This window comes from Oncorhynchus kisutch, linkage group LG21, assembly GCF_002021735.2.
Source record: "Oncorhynchus kisutch isolate 150728-3 linkage group LG21, Okis_V2, whole genome shotgun sequence".
Taxonomy (NCBI): Eukaryota; Metazoa; Chordata; class Actinopteri; order Salmoniformes; family Salmonidae; genus Oncorhynchus; species Oncorhynchus kisutch.
In genome coordinates this window covers 44255493-44280425 of record NC_034194.2, presented here as the reverse complement: position 1 = coordinate 44280425, position 24933 = coordinate 44255493, and the positions used below count along the sequence as shown (strand labels likewise).

At 48.9% G+C, this 24933-nt stretch overlaps 1 protein-coding gene across 1 annotated transcript in view; it reads left to right on the top strand.

Moving 5' to 3' along the window:
* LOC116356200 (protein phosphatase 1 regulatory subunit 14C-like) overlaps positions 1–24933 on the top strand; it is a 90077-nt gene that overhangs the window by 7532 nt on the left and 57612 nt on the right. The window contains exon 2 of the mRNA XM_031800525.1: positions 9286–9369. Within this exon, the coding sequence (XP_031656385.1) occupies positions 9286–9369 (84 nt within the window). The remainder of the gene's footprint in view (positions 1–9285; positions 9370–24933) is intronic.

Genomic DNA, 24933 nt, shown 5'->3' with positions numbered 1-24933 from the left:
ATGTTGTGCTTCTCTCCGTCAACCAATCAGCTCCTCTCGCTCTGACCTCCTTCCCTTAGTGACACACAGCAGTCTGTCATCACAGAGGTATGACGGGCTGTGTGTATGTGTGACAGCGAGCGTGTCTTTGTGTGTTTTCTGCCAGCCAGAACAGACATGGGGTTGGGGTCTGTGTAATGAGTGTGTGTGTTCTCATTGCTCGCTTCATAGATCCCTGCGCCAATAAGAGCCAGTCAGAGTTAACACAGCTGCAGCAGTCAGAGAGAGAGAGAGCCCAGCTAGCACATTTGGTTCCTTGGAAGTTGTGGGAAGGTATATGTTTGGTTTCACATTGGTTGTGGGGAATGAAGCCGTACGTTTCCTGACTGGTAAAATAGAAAGTTTTACTGGGAGGTTTTATTGCCGCTCTGAGAACGGAAGGTAAAGGTTATTTTGAGGTTTTTGAGTCAATTCCTTCACTGAATGTTTCAATAAGAATTTTAATAGCAACAATGCATCTCCTTCATTGTGTCACGGCATCAGTGGGATTTTAACCTGTGGTCTTCTGTTTTCAATCCATGGGAAAAGTCCGCTGTGTCACCAGGATGAATGCCATGTTTCTATATAAACAGACCCCATTTCAAAGGAAACAAGCACTCATTAAGATCAGGTCTGGCCAAATAGTGGACTCGGCCATTCCACCTGAACACACTTAACAAGATAGAAGATAGAAGAGAGAGGTTTTTTTTTTTTTTTTTTTTTGACACTGAGAATGGAATGTACATGTTTTTAAATCAAATTCTTAGAATGTTCTCTGAACATTCCTAATGTCAAACCAGTCGGAGAACATTCCTTTAAAAGATTACCAAAATGTCAAATGAAATGTAACCATGTTTGAACGTTTAGGAAACGTTCTGTTAAAGTAATGAAATACATAACTTTTTGTTGTTGTCAAGTTCCTTAAATGTGCTGAGAATGTTCCTGCATCATTCCCAGAATGCTTTGGGAAGGTTGTATGCAAAGTAGCCATAAGACAGCCACACCGTTATGTTCTAGCTGAGAGAGAAAGAGAGAAACTTTGATATTTGACTAAATTACCCGGAAGGATTCTTACTACCAAGGACTATCCAGAACGAGCTGAATGCTCGCCTCGAGGCAAGTTCTGGAGGAGTTCCGGACGACGGTGTGATCTCAAGCAACACCGAACCATGCATGACAGCACCAGTTGTTCCAGACGACTGTGTGCTCTTTCTCTCCGTAGCCAATATGAGTAAGCCCTTTAAACAGGTTAACATTCACAAGGCCTTGGAGCCAGATGGAATAATAGGATGCGTAGTCAGAGCATGCGCTGACCAGCTGGAAAGTGTCTTCACATAACATTTTCAACGCCTCCCTGACCCAGTCTGTTATACCTACATGTTTCAAGCAGACCTCCATAGTCCCAGAGCCCAGGAACACCAAGGTAACCTGCCTAAATGACTATCACCCCGTAGCACTCACATCTATAGCCGTGAAATGCATTGAAAGACTGGTCAACATCAACACCATCATCCCTGGATCCACTCCCACAATGCCCTCACCTACGTGAGAATGCTGTTCATTGACTACAGCTCAGCGTTCAACACCATAGTGCCCTCCAAGCTCATCCCCAAGCTTGGGACTCTGGGACTGAACCCCTCCCTCTGCAACTGTATCCTGGACTTCCTGATGGGCCTCAACCAGGTGGTGAGGGTAACAACACATCCGCTATTTTCATTTTAAAAATGTAACCCTTAATTTACCAGGTACGCCACGCTGACCATCAACCCCTCATCTGCTGATGTAAAAAGGGCTTTATAAACACATTTGATTGATGACTTCCCTTCCTGTACTTCCTGTTCACCCACGACTGAGTGGCCGTGCATGTCTCCAACACCAAGTTTGCTGAGTGGCCGTGCACGACTCCAACACCAAGTTTACTGAGTGGCCGTGCACGACTGGACTCCACTCCAGCTAACAGAGGACCACACGGCCCAGCTAACAGAGGACCACACGGCCCAGCTAACAGAGGACCACACGGCCCAGCTAACAGAGGACCACACGGCCCAGCTAACAGAGGACCACACGGCCCAGCTAACAGAGGACCACACGGCCCAGCTAACAGAGGACCACACGGCCCAGATAACAGAGGACCACACGGCCCAGCTAACAGAGGACCCCACGGCCCAGCTAACAGAGGATCACACGGCGCAGCTAACAGAGGACCACACGGCCCAGCTAACAGAGGACCACACGGCCCAGCTAACAGAGGACCACACGGCCCAGCTAACAGAGGACCACACGGCCCAGCTAACAGAGGACCACACGGCCCAGCTAACAGAGGACCACACGGCCCAGCTAACAGAGGACCACACGGCCCAGCTAACAGAGGACCCCACGGCCCAGCTAACAGAGGACCCAGCTAACAGAGGACCCCACGGCCCAGCTAACAGAGGACCCCACGGCCCATCTAACAAAGGACCCAGCTAACAGAGGACCCCACGGCCCAGCTAACAGAGGACCCCACGGCCCAGCTAACAGAGGACCCCACGGCCCATCTAACAAAGGACCCAGCTAACAGAGGACCCCACGGCCCAGCTAACAGAGGACCCAGCTAACAGAGGACCCCACGGCCCAGCTAACAGAGGACCCAGCTAACAGAGGACCACACGGCCCAGCTAACAGAGGCCCACACGGCCCAGCTAACAGAGGACCACACGGCCCAGCTAACAGAGGAACACACGGCCCAGCTAACAGTATTGAAGGAGGAGGTGAGGAAGCTGATGTGTGACAGAACAGGACACTCCTCCAGAGAAGCCAGCAGAACAGCCCACCTCAGACCCCACCCCCTCCTAACAGACTCTACCCCCTCCACAACAGACCCCACCCCCTCCTAACAGACTATGCCCCCTCCTGACAGACCCCACCCCCTCCTGACAGACCCCGCCCCCTCCTAATAACCCAACTCAGACCCAGACCACAACGGGACAGACTACACAGGACCCACCAACCCAACAGACCCCGCCCCCTCCTAACAGACCCCACCCCCTCCTAACAGACCCCACCCCCTCCTAACAGACCCCGCCCCCTCCCAACAGACCCCGCCCCCTCCCAACAGACCCCGCCCCCTCCTAACAGATCCCGCCCCCTCCTAACAGACCCCACCCCCTCCTAACAGACCCCACCCCCTCCTAACAACCCACCTCAGACCCAGATCACAACCTCAACACCATAATGGGTCAGACTACACAGGACCCACCAACCCAACAGACTAGAGGTTGAATGATTAATTGGAATGGCCGAATAATTAGGGCCGATTTCATTTTTGGGCGACAATTTTGCCGATTTTTTTTTTTTTACACCTTTAACTAGGCAAGTCAGTTAAGAACACATTCTTATTTTCAATGACGGCCTGGGAACGGTGGGTTAACTGCCTGTTCAGGGACAGAACGACAGATTTCTACCTTGTCAGCTCGGGGATTCAATCTTCAACCTTACAGTTAACTAGTCCAACGCTCTAACCACCAGCCTCTCATTGCACTCCACGAGGAGCCTGCCTGTTACGCGAATGCAGTAAGCCAAGGTAAGTTGCTAGCTAGCATTAAACGTATCTTATAAAAAACAATCAATCAACGACTGTCGTTGCTCCAATGTGTACTTAACCATAAACATCAATGCCTTTCTTAAAATCAATACACAAGTATATGTTTTTAAACCTGCATATTTAGTTAAAATAAATCCAGGTTAGCAGGCAATATTAACCAGGTGAAATTGTGCCACTTCTCTTGCGTTCATTGCACGCAGAGTCAGTATATATGCAACAGTTTGGGCCACCTGGCTCGTTGTGAACTAATTTGCCAGAATTTTACGTAATTATGACATAACATTGAAGGTTGTGCAATGTAACAGGAATATTTAGACTCATGGATGCCCTTCGTTAGATAAAATACGGAACGGAATAAACATTTTGTTTCCGAGGTGATAGTTTCCGGATTTGACCTAAGGCTCGTATTTCTGTGTGTTTATTATAGTTAAGTCTATGCAATGTAACAGGAATATTTAGACTGATGGATAAACCCATTAGATAAAATACTGAACAGTTCCGTATTTCACTAAAAGAATAAACGTTCTGTTTCCGAGATGATGGTTTCCGGATTCGACCATATTCATTTTTTATTTATTTTATTTGACCTTTATTTAACTAGGCAACTGCCTGTTCAGGGGCAGAATGACAGATTTGTACCTTGTCAGCTCGGGGATTTGAACTTGCAACCTTCCGGTTACTAATGACCTAAGGCTCGTATTTCTGTGTGTTATTATGTTATAACTAAGTCTATGATTTGATAGAGCAGTCTGACTGAGTGGTGGTAGGCAGCAGCAGGCTCGCAAGCATTCATTCAAACAGCACTTTAGTGCGTTTTGCCAGCAGCTCTTCGTTGTGCGTCAAGCATTGCGCTGTTTATGACATCAAGCCTATCAAGTCCCGAGATGAGGCTGGTGTAAATGGCCTGGCTAGTTAGTGGCGTTTCAAACGTCACTCGCTCTGAGCCTTCTAGTAATCAAATCAAATCAAATGTATTTATATAGCCCCTCGTACATCAGCTGATATCTCAAAGTGCTGTACAGAAACCCAGCCTAAAACCCCAAACAGCAAGCAATGCAGGTGTAGAAGCACGGTGGCTAGGAAAAACTCCTTAGAAAGGCCAAAACCTAGGAAGAAACCTAGAGAGGAACCAGGCTATGTGGGGTGGCCAGTCCTCTTCTGGCTGTGCCGGGTGGAGATTATAACAGAACATGGCCAATAAGTAGTTGTTCCCCTTGCTCTGCATGGCTAACGCTGCTTCGATGTGGTGGCTGTTCTCGATGTGTTGCTGGTTCGAGCCCAGGGAGGAGGGAGGAGAGGGACGGAAGCTATACTGTTACACTGGCAATACTAAAGTGCCTATAAGAACATCCAATAGTCAAAGGTTAATGAAATACAAATGGTATAGAGGGAAATAGTCCTATAATTCCTATAATAACTACAACCTAAAACTTCTTACCTGGGAATATTGAAGACTCGTTAAAAGGAACCACCAGCTTTCATATGTTCTCATGTTCTGAGCAAGGAACTGAAACGTTAGCTTTCTTACATGGCACATATTGCACTTTTACTTTCTTCTCCAACACTTAGTTTTTGCATTATTTAAACCAAATTGAACATGTTTAATTATTTATTTGAGGCTAAATTGATTTTATTGATGTATTATATTAAGGTGAAATAAGTGTTAATTCAGTATTGTTGTAATTGTCATTATTACAAATAAATAAATAAAATCGGCCTATTAATCGGTATCGGGTTTTTTGGTCCTCCAATAATCTGTATCGGCGTTGAAAAATCATAATCGGTCAACCTCTAATCTCTACGCTGCTGTGTGGCAGGACTGTGGATGTCTACCCTGCTGTGTGGCTTGACTGTGGATGTCTACCCTGCTGTGTGGCAGGACTGTGGATGTCTAACCTGCTGTGTGGCATGACTGTGGATGTCTACCCTGCTGTGTGGCAGGACTGTGGATGTCTACCCTGCTGTGTGGCAGGACTGTGGATCTCTACCCTGCTGTGTGGCAGGACTGTGGATGTCTACGCTGCTGTGTGGCAGGACTGTGGATCTCTACCCTGCTGTGTGGCAGGACTGTGGATGTCTACCCTGCTGTGTGGCAGGACTGTGGATCTCTACCCTGCTGTGTGTCAGGACTGTGGATGTCTACCCTGCTGTGTGGCAGGACTGTGGATGTCTACGCTGCTGTGTGGCAGGACTGTGGATCTCTACCCTGCTGTGTGGCAGGACTGTGGATGTCAACCCTGCTGTGTGGCAGGACTGTGGATGTCTACCCTGCTGTGTGGCAGGACTGTGGATGTCTACCCTGCTGTGTGGCAGGACTGTGGATGTCTACCCTGCTGTGTGGCAGGACTGTGGATGTCTACCCTGCTGTGTGGCAGGACTGTGGATGTCTACCCTGCTGTGTGGCAGGACTGTGGATGTCTACCCTGCTGTGTGGAAGGACTGTGGATGTCTACCCTGCTGTGTGGCAGGACTGTGGATGTCTACCCTGCTGTGTGGCAGGACTGTGGATGTCTACGCTGCTGTGTGGCAGGACTGTGGATGTCTACCCTGCTGTGTGGCAGGACTGTGGATGTCTACCCTGCTGTGTGGCAGGACTATGGATGTCTACCCTGCTGTGTGGCAGGACTGTGGATGTCTACCCTGCTGTGTGGCAGGACTGTGGATGTCTACCCTGCTGTGTGGCAGGACTGTGGATGTCTACCCTGCTGTGTGGCATGACTGTGGATGTCTACCCTGCTGTGTGGCAGGACTGTGGATGTCTACCCTGCTGTGTGGCATGACTGTGGATGTCTACCCTGCTGTGTGGCAGGACTGTGGATGTCTACCCTGCTGTGTGGCAGGACTGTGGATGTCTACCCTGCTGTGTGGCATGAGTGTGGATGTCTACCCTGCTGTGTGTGTGACAGAGATAGTCTATTTGATGTTGTGATGGGCTGAGCCTTAATGCTCCACTCCTCTCCTACACACACACAGACAGACAGACATGTGTGAGTCATCTGTTTGGGGTTGTCTGAGTTGATTCACATCAGACTATAGCTGCAGACTGAACACAACACGCTTCCGGCTGCTCAGTAGTCAGTAACAACAGGTCAGACACACAGTCTTGCAAAACTAACCTTGTGGGGACACACAATTCAGTCCCATTCAAAATCCTATTTTCTCTAACCTGTACTCTAACCTTAACCCCCCCCAATCCCATATGACCACTCATCTGAAGCTGAAGATTTGAGACTGATATGAAGCTGATGATTTGAGACTGGTATGAAGCTAAAGATTTGAGACTGGTATGAAGCTGAAGGTTTGAGACTGGTATGAAGCTGAAGATTCGAGACTGGTATGAAGCTGAAGGTTTGAGACTGGTATGAAGCTGAAGGTTTGAGACTGATATGAAGCTGAAAATTTGAGACTATGAAGCTGAAGGTTTGAGACTGGTATGAAGCTGAAGGTTTGAGACTGGTATGAAGCTGAAGGTTTGAGACTGGTATGAAGCTGAAGGTTTGAGACTGGTATGAAGCTGAAGGTTTGAGACTGGTATGAAGCTGAAGGTTTGAGACTGGTATGAAGCTGAAGATTTTGAGACTGGTATGAAGCTAAAGATTTGAGACTGGTATGAAGCTGAAGGTTTGCGACTGGTATGGAGCTGATATCTGAAACTCAGAAGAGCTTTGTCAGAAATAACCAGGGAATATCTTTCTCTCTCAGAGAACAAGAGAATATATCTCTTTTCAGAAAGCCACGGGATATTATCTTGCTGTTCTTTAAGAAGGAGTATTTCAGAGTGTAGGAGGAGAGTCAGGGACTCAGAGGTGACCAGTCTCACACACACACATACACACCGTGTGCTGTAGTTTCATCAGTTAATCCCTCTCTCAGTCAGACTAATGATGAGGTTGAATACCAACACAACCCTGCAGCTACACACACACACACACACACAGAGAGAGAGAGAGAGAGAGAGAGAGAGACACACACACACACAGAAAGAGAGACACACACACAGAGAGAGAGAGACACACACGAAACCAGTCTGGCGGTTAAATGAAAGGCAGTCATATCATTGTAGTGGTGTCAGACAGAAAGGGTTAGATCATTGTAGTGGTGTCAGACAGAAAGGGTTAGATCATTGTAGTGGTGTCAGACAGAAAGGGTTAGATCATTGTAGTGGTGTCAGACAGAAAGGGTTAGATCATTGTAGTGGTGTCAGACTGAAAGGATTAGATCACTGTAGTGGTGTCAGACAGATAGGGTTTGATCATTGTAGTGGTGTCAGACTGAAAGGGTTTGATCATTGTAGTGGTGTCAGACTGAAAGGGTTAGATCATTGTAGTGGTGTCAGACAGAAAGGGTTAGATCATTGTAGTGGTGTCAGATAGAAAGGGTTAGATCATTGTGGTGGTGTCAGACAGAAAGGGTTAGATCATTGTAGTGGTGTCAGACTGAAAGGATTAGATCATTGTAGTGGTGTCAGGCAGATAGGGTTTGATCATTGTAGTGGTGTCAGACAGAAAGGGTTAGATCATTGTAGTGGTGTCAGAATGAAAGGGTTTGATCATTGTAGTGGTGTCAGACAGAAAGGGTTAGATCATTGTAGTGGTGTCAGACTGAAAGGGTTAGATCATTGTAGTGGTGTCAGACAGAAAGGGTTAGATCATTGTAGTGGTGTCAGACAGAAAGGGTTAGATCATTGTAGTGGTGTCAGACAGAAACGGTTTGATCATTGTAGTGGTGTCAGACAAAGGGTTTGATCATTGTAGTGGTGTCAGACAGAGAGTGACGTTGGTTGGTTAAGCATGGAACCATTAGTATCATTACCCAACGCAGCCCAGAGACTGACTGACATGATGACATTAACAGACGTCTTCTCTGTTATGGAGACATTATTACACTGATGATGATGATGATAATTTATGATAATGATGATTTATGGTGATGATGATGATGATTTATGAGGATGATGATGATTTATGAGGATGATGATGATTTATGGTGATGATGATGATGATTTATGAGGATGATGATTTATAGTGACTGATGATGATTCATGGTGATGATGATGATGCTTTATGGTGATGATGATGATTTATGGTGATGATGATGATTTACGGGGATGATGATGATGATTTATGGGGATGATAATGATTTATGGTGATAGTGGTGATGATGATGATGATGATTTATGGTGATGATGATGATTTATGGTGATGATGATGATTTATTGTGATGATGATTTATGGTGATTATGATGATGACAATGATTGATGAAGATGGTGGTGATGATGATTTATGGTGATGATGATGATGATGATGATTTATGGTGATGATGATGATTTATGGTGGTGATGATTTATGGTGATTATGATGATGATGATGATTTATGGTGATTATGATGATGATGATGATTTATGGTGATTATGATGATGATGATGATTTATGGTGATTATGATGATGATTTATGGTGATGATTTATGGCGGTGATGATTTATGGTGATGATGATTTATTGTGATGATGATTTATGGTGATTATGATGATGACAATGATTGATGAAGATGGTGATGATGATGATTTATGGTGATGATGATGATTTATGGTGATGATGATGACGATGATGATGATTTATGGTGATGATGATTTATAGTGGTGATGATGATTTATGGTGATGGTGATTTTTGATGTTTATTTCCAGGAAGAGGAGATGCCAGAGGTGGAGATAGACATCGATGACCTGTTGGAAGTCAACAGCGAAGACGAGAGAGCCGTCAAACTACAGGTACCCATAATCCTTCACATTACTGCATAAAAACTCCATAATGCTTCATAATACTGCATAGGAACTGCATAATACTGCATAGGAACTCCATAATGCTTCATAATACTGAATAATGCTTCATAATTCTGCATAGGAACTGCATAATGCTTCATAATGCTGCATAGGAACTGCATAATGCTTCACAATACTGCATAGGAACTGCATAATGCTTCACAATACTGCATAGGAACTGCATAATGCTTCACAATACTGCATAGGAACTGCATAATACTGCATAGGAACTGCATAATGCTTCATACTACTGCATAATGCTTCATAATACTGCATAATGCTTCATACTACTACATAATGCTTCATAATACTGCATAGGAACTCCATAATGCTTCATAATGCTTCATAGGAACTGCATAATGCTTCATACTACTACATAATGCTTCATAATACTGCATAATGCTTCATAATGCTGCATAGGAACTGCATAATGCTTCATAATGCCTCCCAAAACCTGTGTAATAGATGTTAATGTGTTAAGTGTGTGACTCTTAATCTTGATTGACGTGTGGTTTAATGACCTGTTGTTTAAGAAGGTGAAACACTGTCTATCTGACCCGTCTTGTTGTCACACACACACACACACACACACACACACACACACACACACACACACACACACACACACACACACACACACACACACACACACACACACACACAGAGTAGTGAACACTCCCTGTTCTTGCTAGTGAGATCATTCCTTCGTATGTCCTCACCCCCTGTAACAGTATCTGTCGTATGTCCTCACCCCCTGTAACGGTCTCTGTCGTATGTCCTCACCTCCTGTAACAGTCTCTGTCGTATGACCTCGTCCCTGTAACAGTCTCTGTCGTATGTCCTCATCCCTGTAACAATCTCTGTCGTATGTCCTCACCCCCTGTAACAGTCTCTGTCGTATGTCCTCACCTCCTGTAACAGTCTCTGTCGTATGTCCTCACCCCTGTAACGGTCTCTGTCGTATGTCCTCACCCCTGTAACAGTCTCTGTCGTATGTCCTCACCCCTGTAACGGTCTCTGTCGTATGTCCTCACCTCCTGTAACAGTCTCTGTCGTATGTCCTCATCCCTGTAACAGTCTCTGTCGTATGTCCTCATCCCTGTAACAGTCTCTGTCATATGTCCTCACCTCCTGTAACAGTCTCTGTCGTATGTCCTCACCTCCTGTAACGGTCTCTGTCGTATGTCCTCACCTCCTGTAACGGTCTCTGTCGTATGTCCTCACCTCCTGTAACGGTCTCTGTCGTATGTCCTCACCTCCTGTAAGGTCTCTGTCGTATGTCCTCACCTCCTGTAACAGTCTCTGTCGTATGTCCTCACCTCCTGTAACGGTCTCTGTCGTATGTCCTCACCTCCTGTAAGAGTATCTATCGTCCCTGTAACAGTCTCTGTCGTATGTCCTCACCTCCTGTAACAGTCTCTGTCGTATGTCCTCACCTCCTGTAACGGTCTCTGTCGTATGTCCCCGCCTCCTGTAACGGTCTCTGTCATATGTCCTCACCTCCTGTAACAGTCTCTGTCGTATGTCCTCACCTCCTGTAACGGTCTCTGTCGTATGTCCTCACCTCCTGTAACGGTCTCTGTCGTATGTCCTCACCTCCTGTAACAGTATCTGTCGTATGTCCTCACCTCCTGTAACAGTCTCTGTCGTATGTCCTCACCTCCTGTAACAGTCTCTGTCGTCCCTGTAACGGTCTCTGTCGTATGTCTTCATCCCTGTAACAGTCTCTGTCGTATGTCCTCACCCCTGTAACAGTCTCTGTCGTATGTCCTCACCCCTGTAACAGTCTCTGTCGTATGTCCTCATCCCTGTAACAGTCTCTGTCGTATGTCCTCATCCCTGTAACGGTCTCTGTCTTCCCTGTAACGGTCTCTGTCGTATGTCCTCATCCCTGTAACAGTCTCTGTCGTATGTCCTCATCCCTGTAACAGTCTCTGTCGTATGTCCTCACCTCCTGTAACGGTCTCTGTCGTCCCTGTAACGGTCTCTGTCGTATGTCCTCACCCCTGTAAGTCTCTGTCGTATGTCCTCATCCCTGTAACAGTCTCTGTCGTATGTCCTCACCCCTGTAACAGTCTCTGTCGTATGTCCTCACCCCTGTAACAGTCTCTGTCGTATGTCCTCACCCCTGTAACAGTCTCTGTCGTATGTCCTCATCCCTGTAACAGTCTCTGACGTATGTCCTTGTCCCTGTAACAGTCTCTGTCGTATGTCCTCATCCCTGTAACAGTCTCTGTCGTATGTCCTCACCTCCTGTAACGGTCTCTGTCGTCCCTGTAACGGTCTCTGTCGTATGTCCTCATCCCTGTAACAGTCTCTGTCGTATGTCCTCACCCCTGTAACAGTCTCTGTCGTATGTCCTCACCCCTGTAACAGTCTCTGTCGTATGTCCTCACCCCTGTAACAGTCTCTGTCGTATGTCCTCATCCCTGTAACAGTCTCTGACGTATGTCCTTGTCCCTGTAACAGTCTCTGTCGTATGTCCTCATCCCTGTAACAGTCTCTGTCGTATGTCCTCACCTCCTGTAACGGTCTCTGTCGTCCCTGTAACGGTCTCTGTCGTATGTCCTCACCCCTGTAAGTCTCTGTCGTATGTCCTCATCCCTGTAACAGTCTCTGTCGTATGTCCTCACCCCTGTAACAGTCTCTGTCATATGTCCTCATCCCTGTAACAGTCTCTGTCGTATGTCCTCATCCCTGTAACGGTCTCTGTCGTCCCTGTAACAGTCTGTCGTCCCTGTAACAGTCTCTGTCGTATGTCCTCACCCCTGTAACGGTCTCTGTCGTATGTCCTCACCTCCTGTAATGGTCTCTGTCGTATGTCCTCACCTCCTGTACGGTCTCTGTCGTATGTCCTCACCTCCTGTAACAGTCTCTGTCGTATGTCCTCACCTCCTGTAACGGTCTCTGTCGTATGTCCTCACCTCCTGTAACAGTATCTGTCGGATGTCCTCACCTCCTGTAACAGTCTCTGTCGTATGTCCTCACCTCCTGTAACAGTCTCTGTCGTCCCTGTAATGGTCTCTGTCGTATGTCCTCATCCCTGTAACAGTCTCTGTCGTATGTCCTCACCTCCTGTAACGGTCTCTGTCGTCCCTGTAACGGTCTCTGTCGTATGTCCTCATCCCTGTAACAGTCTCTGTCGTATGTCCTCACCCCTGTAACAGTCTCTGTCGTATGTCCTCATCCCTGTAACAGTCTCTGACGTATGTCCTTGTCCCTGTAACAGTCTCTGTCGTATGTCCTCATCCCTGTAACAGTCTCTGTCGTATGTCCTCACCTCCTGTAACGGTCTCTGTCGTCCCTGTAACGGTCTCTGTCGTATGTCCTCATCCCTGTAAGTCTCTGTCGTATGTCCTCATCCCTGTAACAGTCTCTGTCGTATGTCCTCACCTCCTGTAACGGTCTCTGTCGTCCCTGTAACGGTCTCTGTCGTATGTCCTCATCCCTGTAACAGTCTCTGTCGTATGTCCTCACCTCCTGTAACGGTCTCTGTCGTCCCTGTAACGGTCCCTGTCGTATGTCCTAATCCCTGTAAGTCTCTGTCGTATGTCCTCATCCCTGTAACAGTCTCTGTCGTATGTCCTCACCCCTGTAACAGTCTCTGTCGTATGTCCTCACCCCTGTAACAGTCTCTGTCATATGTCCTCATCCCTGTAACAGTCTCTGTCGTATGTCCTCATCCCTGTAACGGTCTCTGTCGTCCCTGTAACAGTCTGTCGTCCCTGTAACAGTCTCTGTCGTATGTCCTCACCCCTGTAACGGTCTCTGTCGTATGTCCTTACCTCCTGTAATGGTCTCTGTCGTATGTCCTCACCTCCTGTAACAGTCTCTGTCGTATGTCCTCACCTCCTGTAACAGTCTCTGTCGTATGTCCTCACCTCCTGTAACGGTCTCTGTCGTATGTCCTCACCTCCTGTAACAGTATCTGTCGGGTGTCCTCACCTCCTGTAACAGTCTCTGTCGTATGTCCTCACCTCCTGTAACAGTCTCTGTCGTCCCTGTAACGGTCTCTGTCGTATGTCCTCATCCCTGTAACAGTCTCTGTCGTATGTCCTCACCTCCTGTAACGGTCTCTGTCGTCCCTGTAACGGTCTCTGTCGTATGTCCTCATCCCTGTAACAGTCTCTGTAGTATGTCCTCACCCCTGTAACAGTCTCTGTCGTATGTCCTCATCCCTGTAACAGTCTCTGACGTATGTCCTTGTGCCTGTAACAGTCTCTGTCGTATGTCCTCATCCCTGTAACAGTCTCTGTCGTATGTCCTCACCTCCTGTAACGGTCTCTGTTGTCCCTGTAACGGTCTCTGTCGTATGTCCTCATCCCTGTAAGTCTCTGTCGTATGTCCTCATCCCTGTAACAGTCTCTGTCGTATGTCCTCACCCCTGTAACAGTCTCTGTCGTATGTCCTCACCCCTGTAACAGTCTCTGTCATATGTCCTCATCCCTGTAACAGTCTCTGTCGTATGTCCTCATCCCTCTAACGGTCTCTGTCGTCCCTGTAACAGTCTCTGTCGTCCCTGTAACAGTCTCTGTCGTATGTCCTCACCCCTGTAACGGTCTCTGTCGTATGTCCTCACCTCCTGTAACGGTCTCTGTCGTATGTCCTCACCTCCTGTACGGTCTCTGTCGTATGTCCTCACCTCCTGTAACAGTCGCTGTCGTATGTCCTCACCTCCTGTAACGGTCTCTGTCGTATGTCCTCACCTCCTGTAACAGTATCTGTCGGATGTCCTCACCTCCTGTAACAGTGTCTGTCGTATGTCCTCACCTCCTGTAACAGTCTCTGTCGTCCCTGTAACAGTCTCTGTCGTATGTCCTCACCCCTGTAACGGTCTCTGTCGTATGTCCTCTCCTCCTGTAACGGTCTCTGTCGTATGTCCTCACCTCCTGTACGGTCTCTGTCGTATGTCCTCACCTCCTGTAACAGTCACTGTCGTATGTCCTCACCTCCTGTAACGGTCTCTGTCGTATGTCCTCACCTCCTGTAACAGTATCTGTCGGATGTCCTCACCTCCTGTAACAGTGTCTGTCATATGTCCTCACCTCCTGTAACAGTCTCTGTCGTCCCTGTAACGGTCTCTGTCGTATGTCCTCATCCCTGTAACAGTCTCTGTCGTATGTCTTCACCTCCTGTAACGGTATCTGTCGTCCCTGTAACGGTCTCTGTCGTATGTCCTCATCCCTGTAACAGTCTCTGTCGTATGTCCTCATCCCTGTAACAGTCTCTGTCGTATGTCCTCACCCCTGTAACAGTCTCTGTCGTATGTCCTCACCCCTGTAACAGTCTCTGTCGTATGTCCTCATCCCTGTAACAGTCTCTGACGTATGTCCTCGTCCCTGTAACAGTCTCTGTCGTATGTCCTCATCCCTGTAACAGTCTCTGTCGTATGTCCTCACCTCCTGTAACAGTCTCTGTCGTATGTCCTCATCCCTGTAACAGTCTCTGTCGTATGTCCTCATCCCTGTAACAGTCTGTCGTATGTCCTCATCCCTGTAACAGTCTCTGTCGTATGTCCTCATCCCTGTAACAGTCTCTGTCGTATGTCCTCACCTCCTGTAACAGTCTCTGTCGTATGTCCCCACCTCCTGTAACAGTCTCTGTCGTCCCTGTAACGGTCTCTGTCGTATGTCCTCATCCCTGTAACAGTCTCTGTCGTATGTCCTCACCTCCTGTAACGGTCTCTGTCGTCCCTGTAACAGTCTCTGTCGTATGTCCTCATCCCTGTAACAGTCTCTGTCGTATGTCCTCACCTCCTGTAACGTTCTCTGTCGTACCTGTAACAGTCTCTGTCGTATGTCCTCATCCCTGTAACAGTCTCTGTCGTATGTCCTCACCTCCTGTAACAGTCTCTGTCGTATGTCCTCGCCTCCTGTAACGGTCTCTGTCGTATGTCCTCACCTCCTGTAACGGTCTCTGTCGTATGTCCTCACCTCCTGTAACGGTCTCTGTCATATGTCCTCACCTCCTGTAACAGTATCTGCCATATGTCCTCACCTCCTGTAACAGTCTCTGTCGTATGTCCTCACCTCCTGTAACAGTCTCTGTCGTCCCTGTAACGGTCTCTGTCGTATGTCCTCATCCCTGTAACAGTCTCTGTCGTATGTCCTCATCCCTGTAACAGTCTCTGTCGTATGTCCTCACCCCTGTAACAGTCTCTGTCGTATGTCCTCGCCCCTATAACAGTCTCTGTCGTATGTCCTCATCCCTGTAACAGTCTCTGTCGTATGTCCTCATCCCTGTAACGGTCTCTGTCTTCCCTGTAACGGTCTCTGTCGTATGTCCTCATCCCTGTAACAGTCTCTGTCGTATGTCCTCATCCCTGTAACAGTCTCTGTCGGATGCCCTCACCCCTGTAACAGTCTCTGTCGTATGTCCTCACCCCTGTAACAGTCTCTGTCGTATGTCCTCATCCCTGTAACACTCTCTGTCGTATGTCCTCATCCCTGTAACAGTCTCTGTCGTATGTCCTCATCCCTGTAACAGTCTCTGTCGTATGTCCTCATCCCTGTAACAGTCTCTGTCGTATGTCCTCATCCCTGTAACGGCCTCTGTCGTCCCTGTAACAGTCTCTGTCGTATGTCCTCACCTCCTGTAACGGTCTCTGTCGTCCCTGTAACAGTCTCTGTCGTATGTCCTCATCCCTGTAACAGTCTCTGTCGTATGTCCTCACCTCCTGTAACGTTCTCTGTCGTCCCTGTAACAGTCTCTGCCGTATGTCCTCATCCCTGTAACAGTCTCTGTCGTATGTCCTCATCCCTGTAACAGTCTCTGTCGTATGTCCTCACCCCTGTAACAGTCTCTGTCGTATGTCCTCACCCCTGTAACAGTCTCTGTCGTATGTCCTCATCCCTGTAACGGTCTCTGTCGTCCCTGTAACGGTCTCTGTCGTATGTCCTCATCCCTGTAACAGTCTCTGTCGTATGTCCTCATCCCTGTAACAGTCTGTCGCATGTCCTCACCCCTGTAACAGTCTCTGTCGTATGTCCTCACCCCTGTAACAGTCTCTGTCGTATGTCCTCATCCCTGTAACGGTCTCTGTCGTATGTCCTCATCCCTGTAACAGTCTCTGTCGTATGTCCTCATCCCTGTAACAGTCTCTGTCGTATGTCCTCATCCCTGTAACAGTCTCTGTCATATGTCCTCATCCCTGTAACGGTCTCTGTCGTCCCTGTAACAGTCTCTGTCGTATGTCCTCACCCCTGTAACGGTCTCTGTCGTATGTCCTCACCTCCTGTAACGGTCTCTGTCGTATGTCCTCACCTCCTGTAAGGTCTCTGTCGTATGTCCTCACCTCCTGTAACAGTCTCTGTCGTATGTCCTCACCCCTGTAACAGTCTCTGTCGTATGTCCTCATCCCTGTAACGGTCTCTGTCGTATGTCCTCATCCCTGTAACAGTCTCTGTCGTATGTCCTCATCCCTGTAACGGTCTCTGTCGTCCCTGTAACAGTCTCTGTCGTATGTCCTCATCCCTGTAACGGTCTCTGTCGTCCCTGTAACAGTCTCTGTCGTATGTCCTCACCCCTGTAACGGTCTCTGTCGTATGTCCTCACCTCCTGTAGGCCTGTAACGGTCTCTGTCGTATGTACTCACCTCCTGTAAGGTCTCTGTCGTATGTCCTCACCTCCTGTAACAGTCTCTGTCGTATGTGCTCACCTCCTGTAACAGTCTCTGTCGTCCCTGTAACGGTCTCTGTCGTATGTCCTCATCCCTGTAACAGTCTCTGTCGTATGTCCTCACCTCCTGTAACGGTCTCTGTCGTCCCTGTAACGGTCTCTGTCGTATGTCCTCATCCCTGTAACAGTCTCTGTCGTATGTCCTCATCCCTGTAACAGTCTCTGTCGTATGTCCTCACCCCTGTAACAGTCTCTGTCGTATGTCCTCACCCCTGTAACAGTCTCTGTCGTATGTCCTCATCCCTGTAACAGTCTCTGTCGTATGTCCTCACCTCCTGTAACGGTCTCTGTCGTCCCTGTAACGGTCTCTGTCGTATGTCCTCATCCCTGTAACAGTCTCTGTCGTATGTCCTCATCCCTGTAACAGTCTCTGTCGTATGTCCTCACCCCTGTAACAGTCTCTGTCGTATGTCCTCATCCCTGTAACGGTCTCTGTCGTATGTCCTCACCTCCTGTAACGGTCTCTGTCGTCCCTGTAACGGTCTCTGTCGTATGTCCTCACCCCTGTAACAGTCTCTGTCGTATGTCCTCATCCCTGTAACAGTCTCTGTCGTATGTCCTCACCCCTGTAACAGTCTCTGTCGTATGTCCTCATCCCTGTAACAGTCTCTGTCGTATGTCCTCACCCCTGTAACAGTCTCTGTCGTATGTCCTCATCCCTGTAACAGTCTCTGTCGTATGTCCTCACCCCCTGTAACAGTCTCTGTCGTATGTCCTCATCCCTGTAACAGTCTCTGTCGTATGTCCTCACCCCTGTAACAGTCTCTGTCGTATGTCCTCACCCCTGTAACAGTCTCTGTCGTATGTCCTCACCCCTGTAACGGTCTCTGTCGTATGTCCTCATCCCTGTAACAGTCTCTGTCGTATGTCCTCACCCCTGTAACAGTCTCTGTCGTATGTCCTCACCCCCTGTAACAGTCTCTGTCGTATGTCCTCACCCCCTGTAACAGTCTCTGTTGTATGTCCTCACCCCTGTAACAGTCTCTGTCGTATGTCCTCACCCCCTGTAACAGTCTCTGTCGTATGTCCTCATCCCTGTAACAGTCTCTGTCGTATATGTCCTCACCCCCTGTAACAGTCTCTGTCGTATGTCCTCACCCCCTGTAACAGTCTCTGGCGTATGTCCTCACCCCCTGTAACAGTCTCTGTCGTATGTCCTCATCCCTGTAACAGTCTCTGTCGTATGTCCTCACCTCCTGTAACGGTCTCTGTCGTCCCTGTAACAGTCTCTGTTGTATGTCCTCACCCCTGTAACAGTCTCTGTCGTATGTCCTCATCCCTGTAACAGTCTATGTCGTATGTCCTCATCCCTGTAACAGTCTCTGTCGTATGTCCTCATCCCTGTAACAGTCTCTGTCCTATGTCCTCACCCCCTGTAACAGTCTCTGTCGTATGTCATCACCCCTGTAACAGTCTCTGTCGTATGTCCTCACCCCTGTAACAGTCTCTGTCCTATGTCCTCACCCCTGTAACGGTCTCTGTCGTCCCTGTAACAGTCTCTGTCCTATGTCCTCATCCCTGTAACAGCCTCTGTCGTATGTCCTCATCCCTGTAACAGTCTCTGTCGTATGTCCTCATCCCTGTAACGGTCTCTGTCGTCCCCGTAACAGTCTCTGTCGTATGTCCTCATCCCTGTAACAGTCTCTGTCGTATGTCCTCACCCCTGTAACAGTCTCTGTCCTATGTCCTCACCCCCTGTAACAGTCTCTGTCGTATGTCCTCACCCCCTGTAACAGTCTCTGTCCTATGTCCTCACCCCCTGTAACAGTCTCTGTCGTATGTCCTCACCCCCTGTAACAGTCTCTGTCGTATGTCCTCACCCCTGTAACAGTCTCTGTCCTATGTCCTCACCCCTGTAACGGTCTCTGTCGTCCCTGTAACAGTCTCTGTCCTATGTCCTCATCCCTGTAACAGTCTCTGTCGTATGTCCTCAGCCCTGTAACAGTCTCTGTCGTATGTCCTCATCCCTGTAACGGTCTCTGTCGTCCCTGTGACAGTCTCTGTCGTCCCTGTAACAGTCTCTGTCGTATGTCCTCACCCCTGTAACAGTCTCTGTCGTATGTCCTCATCCCTGTAACAGTCTCTGTCGTATGTCCTCACCCCTGTAACAGTCTCTGTCCTATGCCCTCACCTCCTGTAACAGTCTCTGTCGTATGTCCTCACCCCCTGTAACAGTCTCTGTCCTATGTCCTCACCCCCTGTAACTGTCTCTGTCGTATGTCCTCACCTCCTGTAACAGTCTCTGTCCTATGTCCTCACCTCCTGTAACAGTCTCTGTCCTATGTCCTCACCCCTGTAACGGTCTCTGTCGTCCCTGTAACAGTCTCTGTCCTATGTCCTCACCCCCTGTAACAGTCTCTGTCCTATGTCCTCACCCCCTGTAACAGTCTCTGTCCTATGTCCTCACCTCCTGTAACAGTCTCTGTCCTATGTCCTCACCTCCTGTAACAGTCTCTGTCGTATGTCCTCACCTCCTGTAACAGTCTCTGTCCTATGTCCTCACCCCCTGTAACAGTCTCTGTCGTATGTCCTCACCCCTGTAACAGTCTCTGTCCTATGTCCTCACCCCTGTAACGGTCTCTGTCGTCCCTGTAACAGTCTCTGTCCTATGTCCTCATCCCTGTAACAGTCTCTGTCGTATGTCCTCAGCCCTGTAACAGTCTCTGTCGTATGTCCTCATCCCTGTAACGGTCTCTGTCGTCCCTGTAACAGTCTCTGTCGTCCCTGTAACAGTCTCTGTCGTCTGTCCTCACCCCTGTAACAGTCTCTGTCGTATGTCCTCATCCCTGTAACAGTCTCTGTCGTATGTCCTCACCCCTGTAACAGTCTCTGTCCTATGTCCTCACCTCCTGTAACAGTCTCTGTCGTATGTCCTCACCCCTTGTAACAGTCTCTGTCCTATGTCCTCACCCCTTGTAACTGTCTCTGTCGTATGTCCTCACCTCCTGTAACAGTCTCTGTCCTATGTCCTCACCCCTGTAACGGTCTCTGTCGTCCCTGTAACAGTCTCTGTCCTATGTCCTCACCCCCTGTAACAGTCTCTGTCCTATGTCATCACCCCCTGTAACAGTCTCTGTCCTCACCTCCTGTAACAGTCTCTGTCCTATGTCCTCACCTCCTGTAACAGTCTCTGTCGTATGTCCTCACCTCCTGTAACAGTCTCTGTCGTATGTCCTCACCCCTGTAACGGTCTCTGTCATCCCTGTAACAGTCTCTGTCGTATGTCCTCATCCCTGTAACAGTCTCTGTCCTATGTCCTCACCCCCTGTAACAGTCTCTGTCGTATGTCCTCACCCCCTGTAACAGTCTCTGTCGTATGTCCTCACCCCTGTAACAGTCTCTGTCGTATGTCCTCACCCCCTGTAACAGTCTCTGTCGTATGTCCTCATCCCTGTAACAGTCTCTGTCGTATATGTCCTCACCCCCTGTAACAGTCTCTGTCGTATGTCCTCACCCCCTGTAACAGTCTCTGTCGTATGTCCTCACCCCCTGTAACAGTCTCTGTCGTATGTCCTCATCCCTGTAACAGTCTCTGTCGTATGTCCTCACCTCCTGTAACGGTCTCTGTCGTCCCTGTAACAGTCTCTGTTGTATGTCCTCACCCCTGTAACAGTCTCTGTCGTATGTCCTCATCCCTGTAACAGTCTATGTCGTATGTCCTCATCCCTGTAACAGTCTCTGTCGTATGTCCTCATCCCTGTAACAGTCTCTGTCCTATGTCCTCACCCCCTGTAACAGTCTCTGTCCTATGTCCTCACCCCCTGTAACAGTCTCTGTCGTATGTCCTCACCCCTGTAACAGTCTCTGTCGTATGTCCTCACCCCTGTAACAGTCTCTGTCCTATGTCCTCACCCCTGTAACGGTCTCTGTCGTCCCTGTAACAGTCTCTGTCCTATGTCCTCATCCCTGTAACAGCCTCTGTCGTATGTCCTCATCCCTGTAACAGTCTCTGTCGTATGTCCTCATCCCTGTAACGGTCTCTGTCGTCCCCGTAACAGTCTCTGTCGTATGTCCTCATCCCTGTAACAGTCTCTGTCGTATGTCCTCACCCCTGTAACAGTCTCTGTCCTATGTCCTCACCCCCTGTAACAGTCTCTGTCGTATGTCCTCACCCCCTGTAACAGTCTCTGTCCTATGTCCTCACCCCCTGTAACAGTCTCTGTCGTATGTCCTCACCCCCTGTAACAGTCTCTGTCGTATGTCCTCACCCCTGTAACAGTCTCTGTCCTATGTCCTCACCCCTGTAACGGTATCTGTCGTCCCTGTAACAGTCTCTGTCCTATGTCCTCATCCCTGTAACAGTCTCTGTCGTATGTCCTCAGCCCTGTAACAGTCTCTGTCGTATGTCCTCATCCCTGTAACGGTCTCTGTCGTCCCTGTGACAGTCTCTGTCGTCCCTGTAACAGTCTCTGTCGTATGTCCTCACCCCTGTAACAGTCTCTGTCGTATGTCCTCATCCCTGTAACAGTCTCTGTCGTATGTCCTCACCCCTGTAACAGTCTCTGTCCTATGCCCTCACCTCCTGTAACAGTCTCTGTCGTATGTCCTCACCCCCTGTAACAGTCTCTGTCCTATGTCCTCACCCCCTGTAACTGTCTCTGTCGTATGTCCTCACCTCCTGTAACAGTCTCTGTCCTATGTCCTCACCTCCTGTAACAGTCTCTGTCCTATGTCCTCACCCCTGTAACGGTCTCTGTCGTCCCTGTAACAGTCTCTGTCCTATGTCCTCACCTCCTGTAACAGTCTCTGTCCTATGTCCTCACCCCTGTAACGGTCTCTGTCGTCCCTGTAACAGTCTCTGTCCTATGTCCTCACCCCCTGTAACAGTCTCTGTCCTATGTCCTCACCTCCTGTAACAGTCTCTGTCGTATGTCCTCACCTCCTGTAACAGTCTCTGTCCTATGTCCTCACCTCCTGTAACAGTCTCTGTCCTATGTCCTCACCTCCTGTAACAGTCTCTGTCGTATGTCCTCACCTCCTGTAACAGTCTCTGTCCTATGTCCTCACCCCTGTAACGGTCTCTGTCGTCCCCGTAACAGTCTCTGTCGTATGTCCTCACCCCTGTAACAGTCTCTGTCGTATGTCCTCATCCCTGTAACAGTCTCTGTCGTATGTCCTCACCCCTGTAACAGTCTCTGTCCGATGTCCTCACCCCCTGTAACAGTCTCTGTCCTATGTCCTCACCTCCTGTAACAGTCTCTGTCGTATGTCCTCACCCCCTGTAACAGTCTCTGTCCTATGTCCTCACCCCCTGTAACAGTCTCTGTCGTATGTCCTCACCCCTGTAACAGTCTCTGTCCTATGTCCTCACCCCTGTAACGGTCTCTGTCGTCCCTGTAACAGTCTCTGTCCTATGTCCTCATCCCTGTAACAGTCTCTGTCGTATGTCCTCAGCCCTGTAACAGTCTCTGTTGTATGTCCTCATCCCTGTAACGGTCTCTGTCGTCCCTGTAACAGTCTCTGTCGTCCCTGTAACAGTCTCTGTCGTCCCTGTAACAGTCTCTGTCGTATGTCCTCACCCCTGTAACAGTCTCTGTCGTATGTCCTCATCCCTGTAACAGTCTCTGTCGTATGTCCTCACCCCTGTAACAGTCTCTGTCCTATGTCCTCACCTCCTGTAACAGTCTCTGTCGTATGTCCTCACCCCTTGTAACAGTCTCTGTCCTATGTCCTCACCCCTTGTAACTGTCTCTGTCGTATGTCCTCACCTCCTGTAACAGTCTCTGTCCTATGTCCTCACCCCTGTAACGGTCTCTGTCGTCCCTGTAACAGTCTCTGTCCTATGTCCTCACCCCCTGTAACAGTCTCTGTCCTATGTCATCACCCCCTGTAACAGTCTCTGTCCTCACCTCCTGTAACAGTCTCTGTCCTATGTCCTCACCTCCTGTAACAGTCTCTGTCGTATGTCCTCACCTCCTGTAACAGTCTCTGTCGTATGTCCTCACCCCTGTAACGGTCTATGTCATCCCTGTAACAGTCTCTGTCGTATGTCCTCATCCCTGTAACAGTCTCTGTCCTATGTCCTCACCCCTGTAACAGTCTCTGTCCTATGTCCTCGTCCCTGTAACAGTCTCTGTCCTATGTCCTCGTCCCCGTAACAGTCTCTGTCCTATGTCCTCATCCCTGTAACAGTCTCTGTCGTATGTCCTCACCTCCTGTAACGTTCTCTGTCGTACCTGTAACAGTCTCTGTCGTATGTCCTCATCCCTGTAACAGTCTCTGTCGTATGTCCTCACCCCTGTAACAGTCTCTGTCCTATGTCCTCACCCCTGTAACGGTCTCTGTCGTCCCTGTAACAGTCTCTGTCCTATGTCCTCATCCCTGTAACAGTCTCTGTCGTATGTCCTCAGCCCTGTAACAGTCTCTGTCGTATGTCCTCATCCCTGTAACGGTCTCTGTCGTCCCTGTGACAGTCTCTGTCGTCCCTGTAACAGTCTCTGTCGTATGTCCTCACCCCTGTAACAGTCTCTGTCGTATGTCCTCATCCCTGTAACAGTCTCTGTCGTATGTCCTCACCCCTGTAACAGTCTCTGTCCTATGCCCTCACCTCCTGTAACAGTCTCTGTCGTATGTCCTCACCCCCTGTAACAGTCTCTGTCCTATGTCCTCACCCCCTGTAACTGTCTCTGTCATATGTCCTCACCTCCTGTAACAGTCTCTGTCCTATGTCCTCACCTCCTGTAACAGTCTCTGTCCTATGTCCTCACCCCTGTAACGGTCTCTGTCGTCCCTGTAACAGTCTCTGTCCTATGTCCTCACCCCCTGTAACAGTCTCTGTCCTATGTCCTCACCCCCTGTAACAGTCTCTGTCCTATGTCCTCACCTCCTGTAACAGTCTCTGTCCTATGTCCTCACCTCCTGTAACAGTCTCTGTCGTATGTCCTCACCTCCTGTAACAGTCTCTGTCCTATGTCCTCACCCCTGTAACGGTCTCTGTCGTCCCCGTAACAGTCTCTGTCGTATGTCCTCACCCCCTGTAACAGTCTCTGTCCTATGTCCTCACCCCCTGTAACAGTCTCTGTCGTATGTCCTCACCCCTGTAACAGTCTCTGTCCTATGTCCTCACCCCTGTAACGGTCTCTGTCGTCCCTGTAACAGTCTCTGTCCTATGTCCTCATCCCTGTAACAGTCTCTGTCGTATGTCCTCACCCCTGTAACAGTCTCTGTCCTATGTCCTCACCCCTGTAACGGTCTCTGTCGTCCCTGTAACAGTCTCTGTCCTATGTCCTCATCCCTGTAACAGTCTCTGTCGTATGTCCTCAGCCCTGTAACAGTCTCTGTCGTATGTCCTCATCCCTGTAACGGTCTCTGTCGTCCCTGTGACAGTCTCTGTCGTCCCTGTAACAGTCTCTGTCGTATGTCCTCACCCCTGTAACAGTCTCTGTCGTATGTCCTCATCCCTGTAACAGTCTCTGTCGTATGTCCTCACCCCTGTAACAGTCTCTGTCCTATGCCCTCACCTCCTGTAACAGTCTCTGTCGTATGTCCTCACCCCCTGTAACAGTCTCTGTCCTATGTCCTCACCCCCTGTAACTGTCTCTGTCGTATGTCCTCACCTCCTGTAACAGTCTCTGTCCTATGTCCTCACCCCTGTAACGGTCTCTGTCGTCCCTGTAACAGTCTCTGTCCTATGTCCTCACCCCCTGTAACAGTCTCTGTCCTATGTCCTCACCCCCTGTAACAGTCTCTGTCCTATGTCCTCACCTCCTGTAACAGTCTCTGTCCTATGTCCTCACCCCCTGTAACAGTCTCTGTCGTATGTCCTCACCCCTGTAACAGTCTCTGTCCTATGTCCTCACCCCTGTAACGGTCTCTGTCGTCCCTGTAACAGTCTCT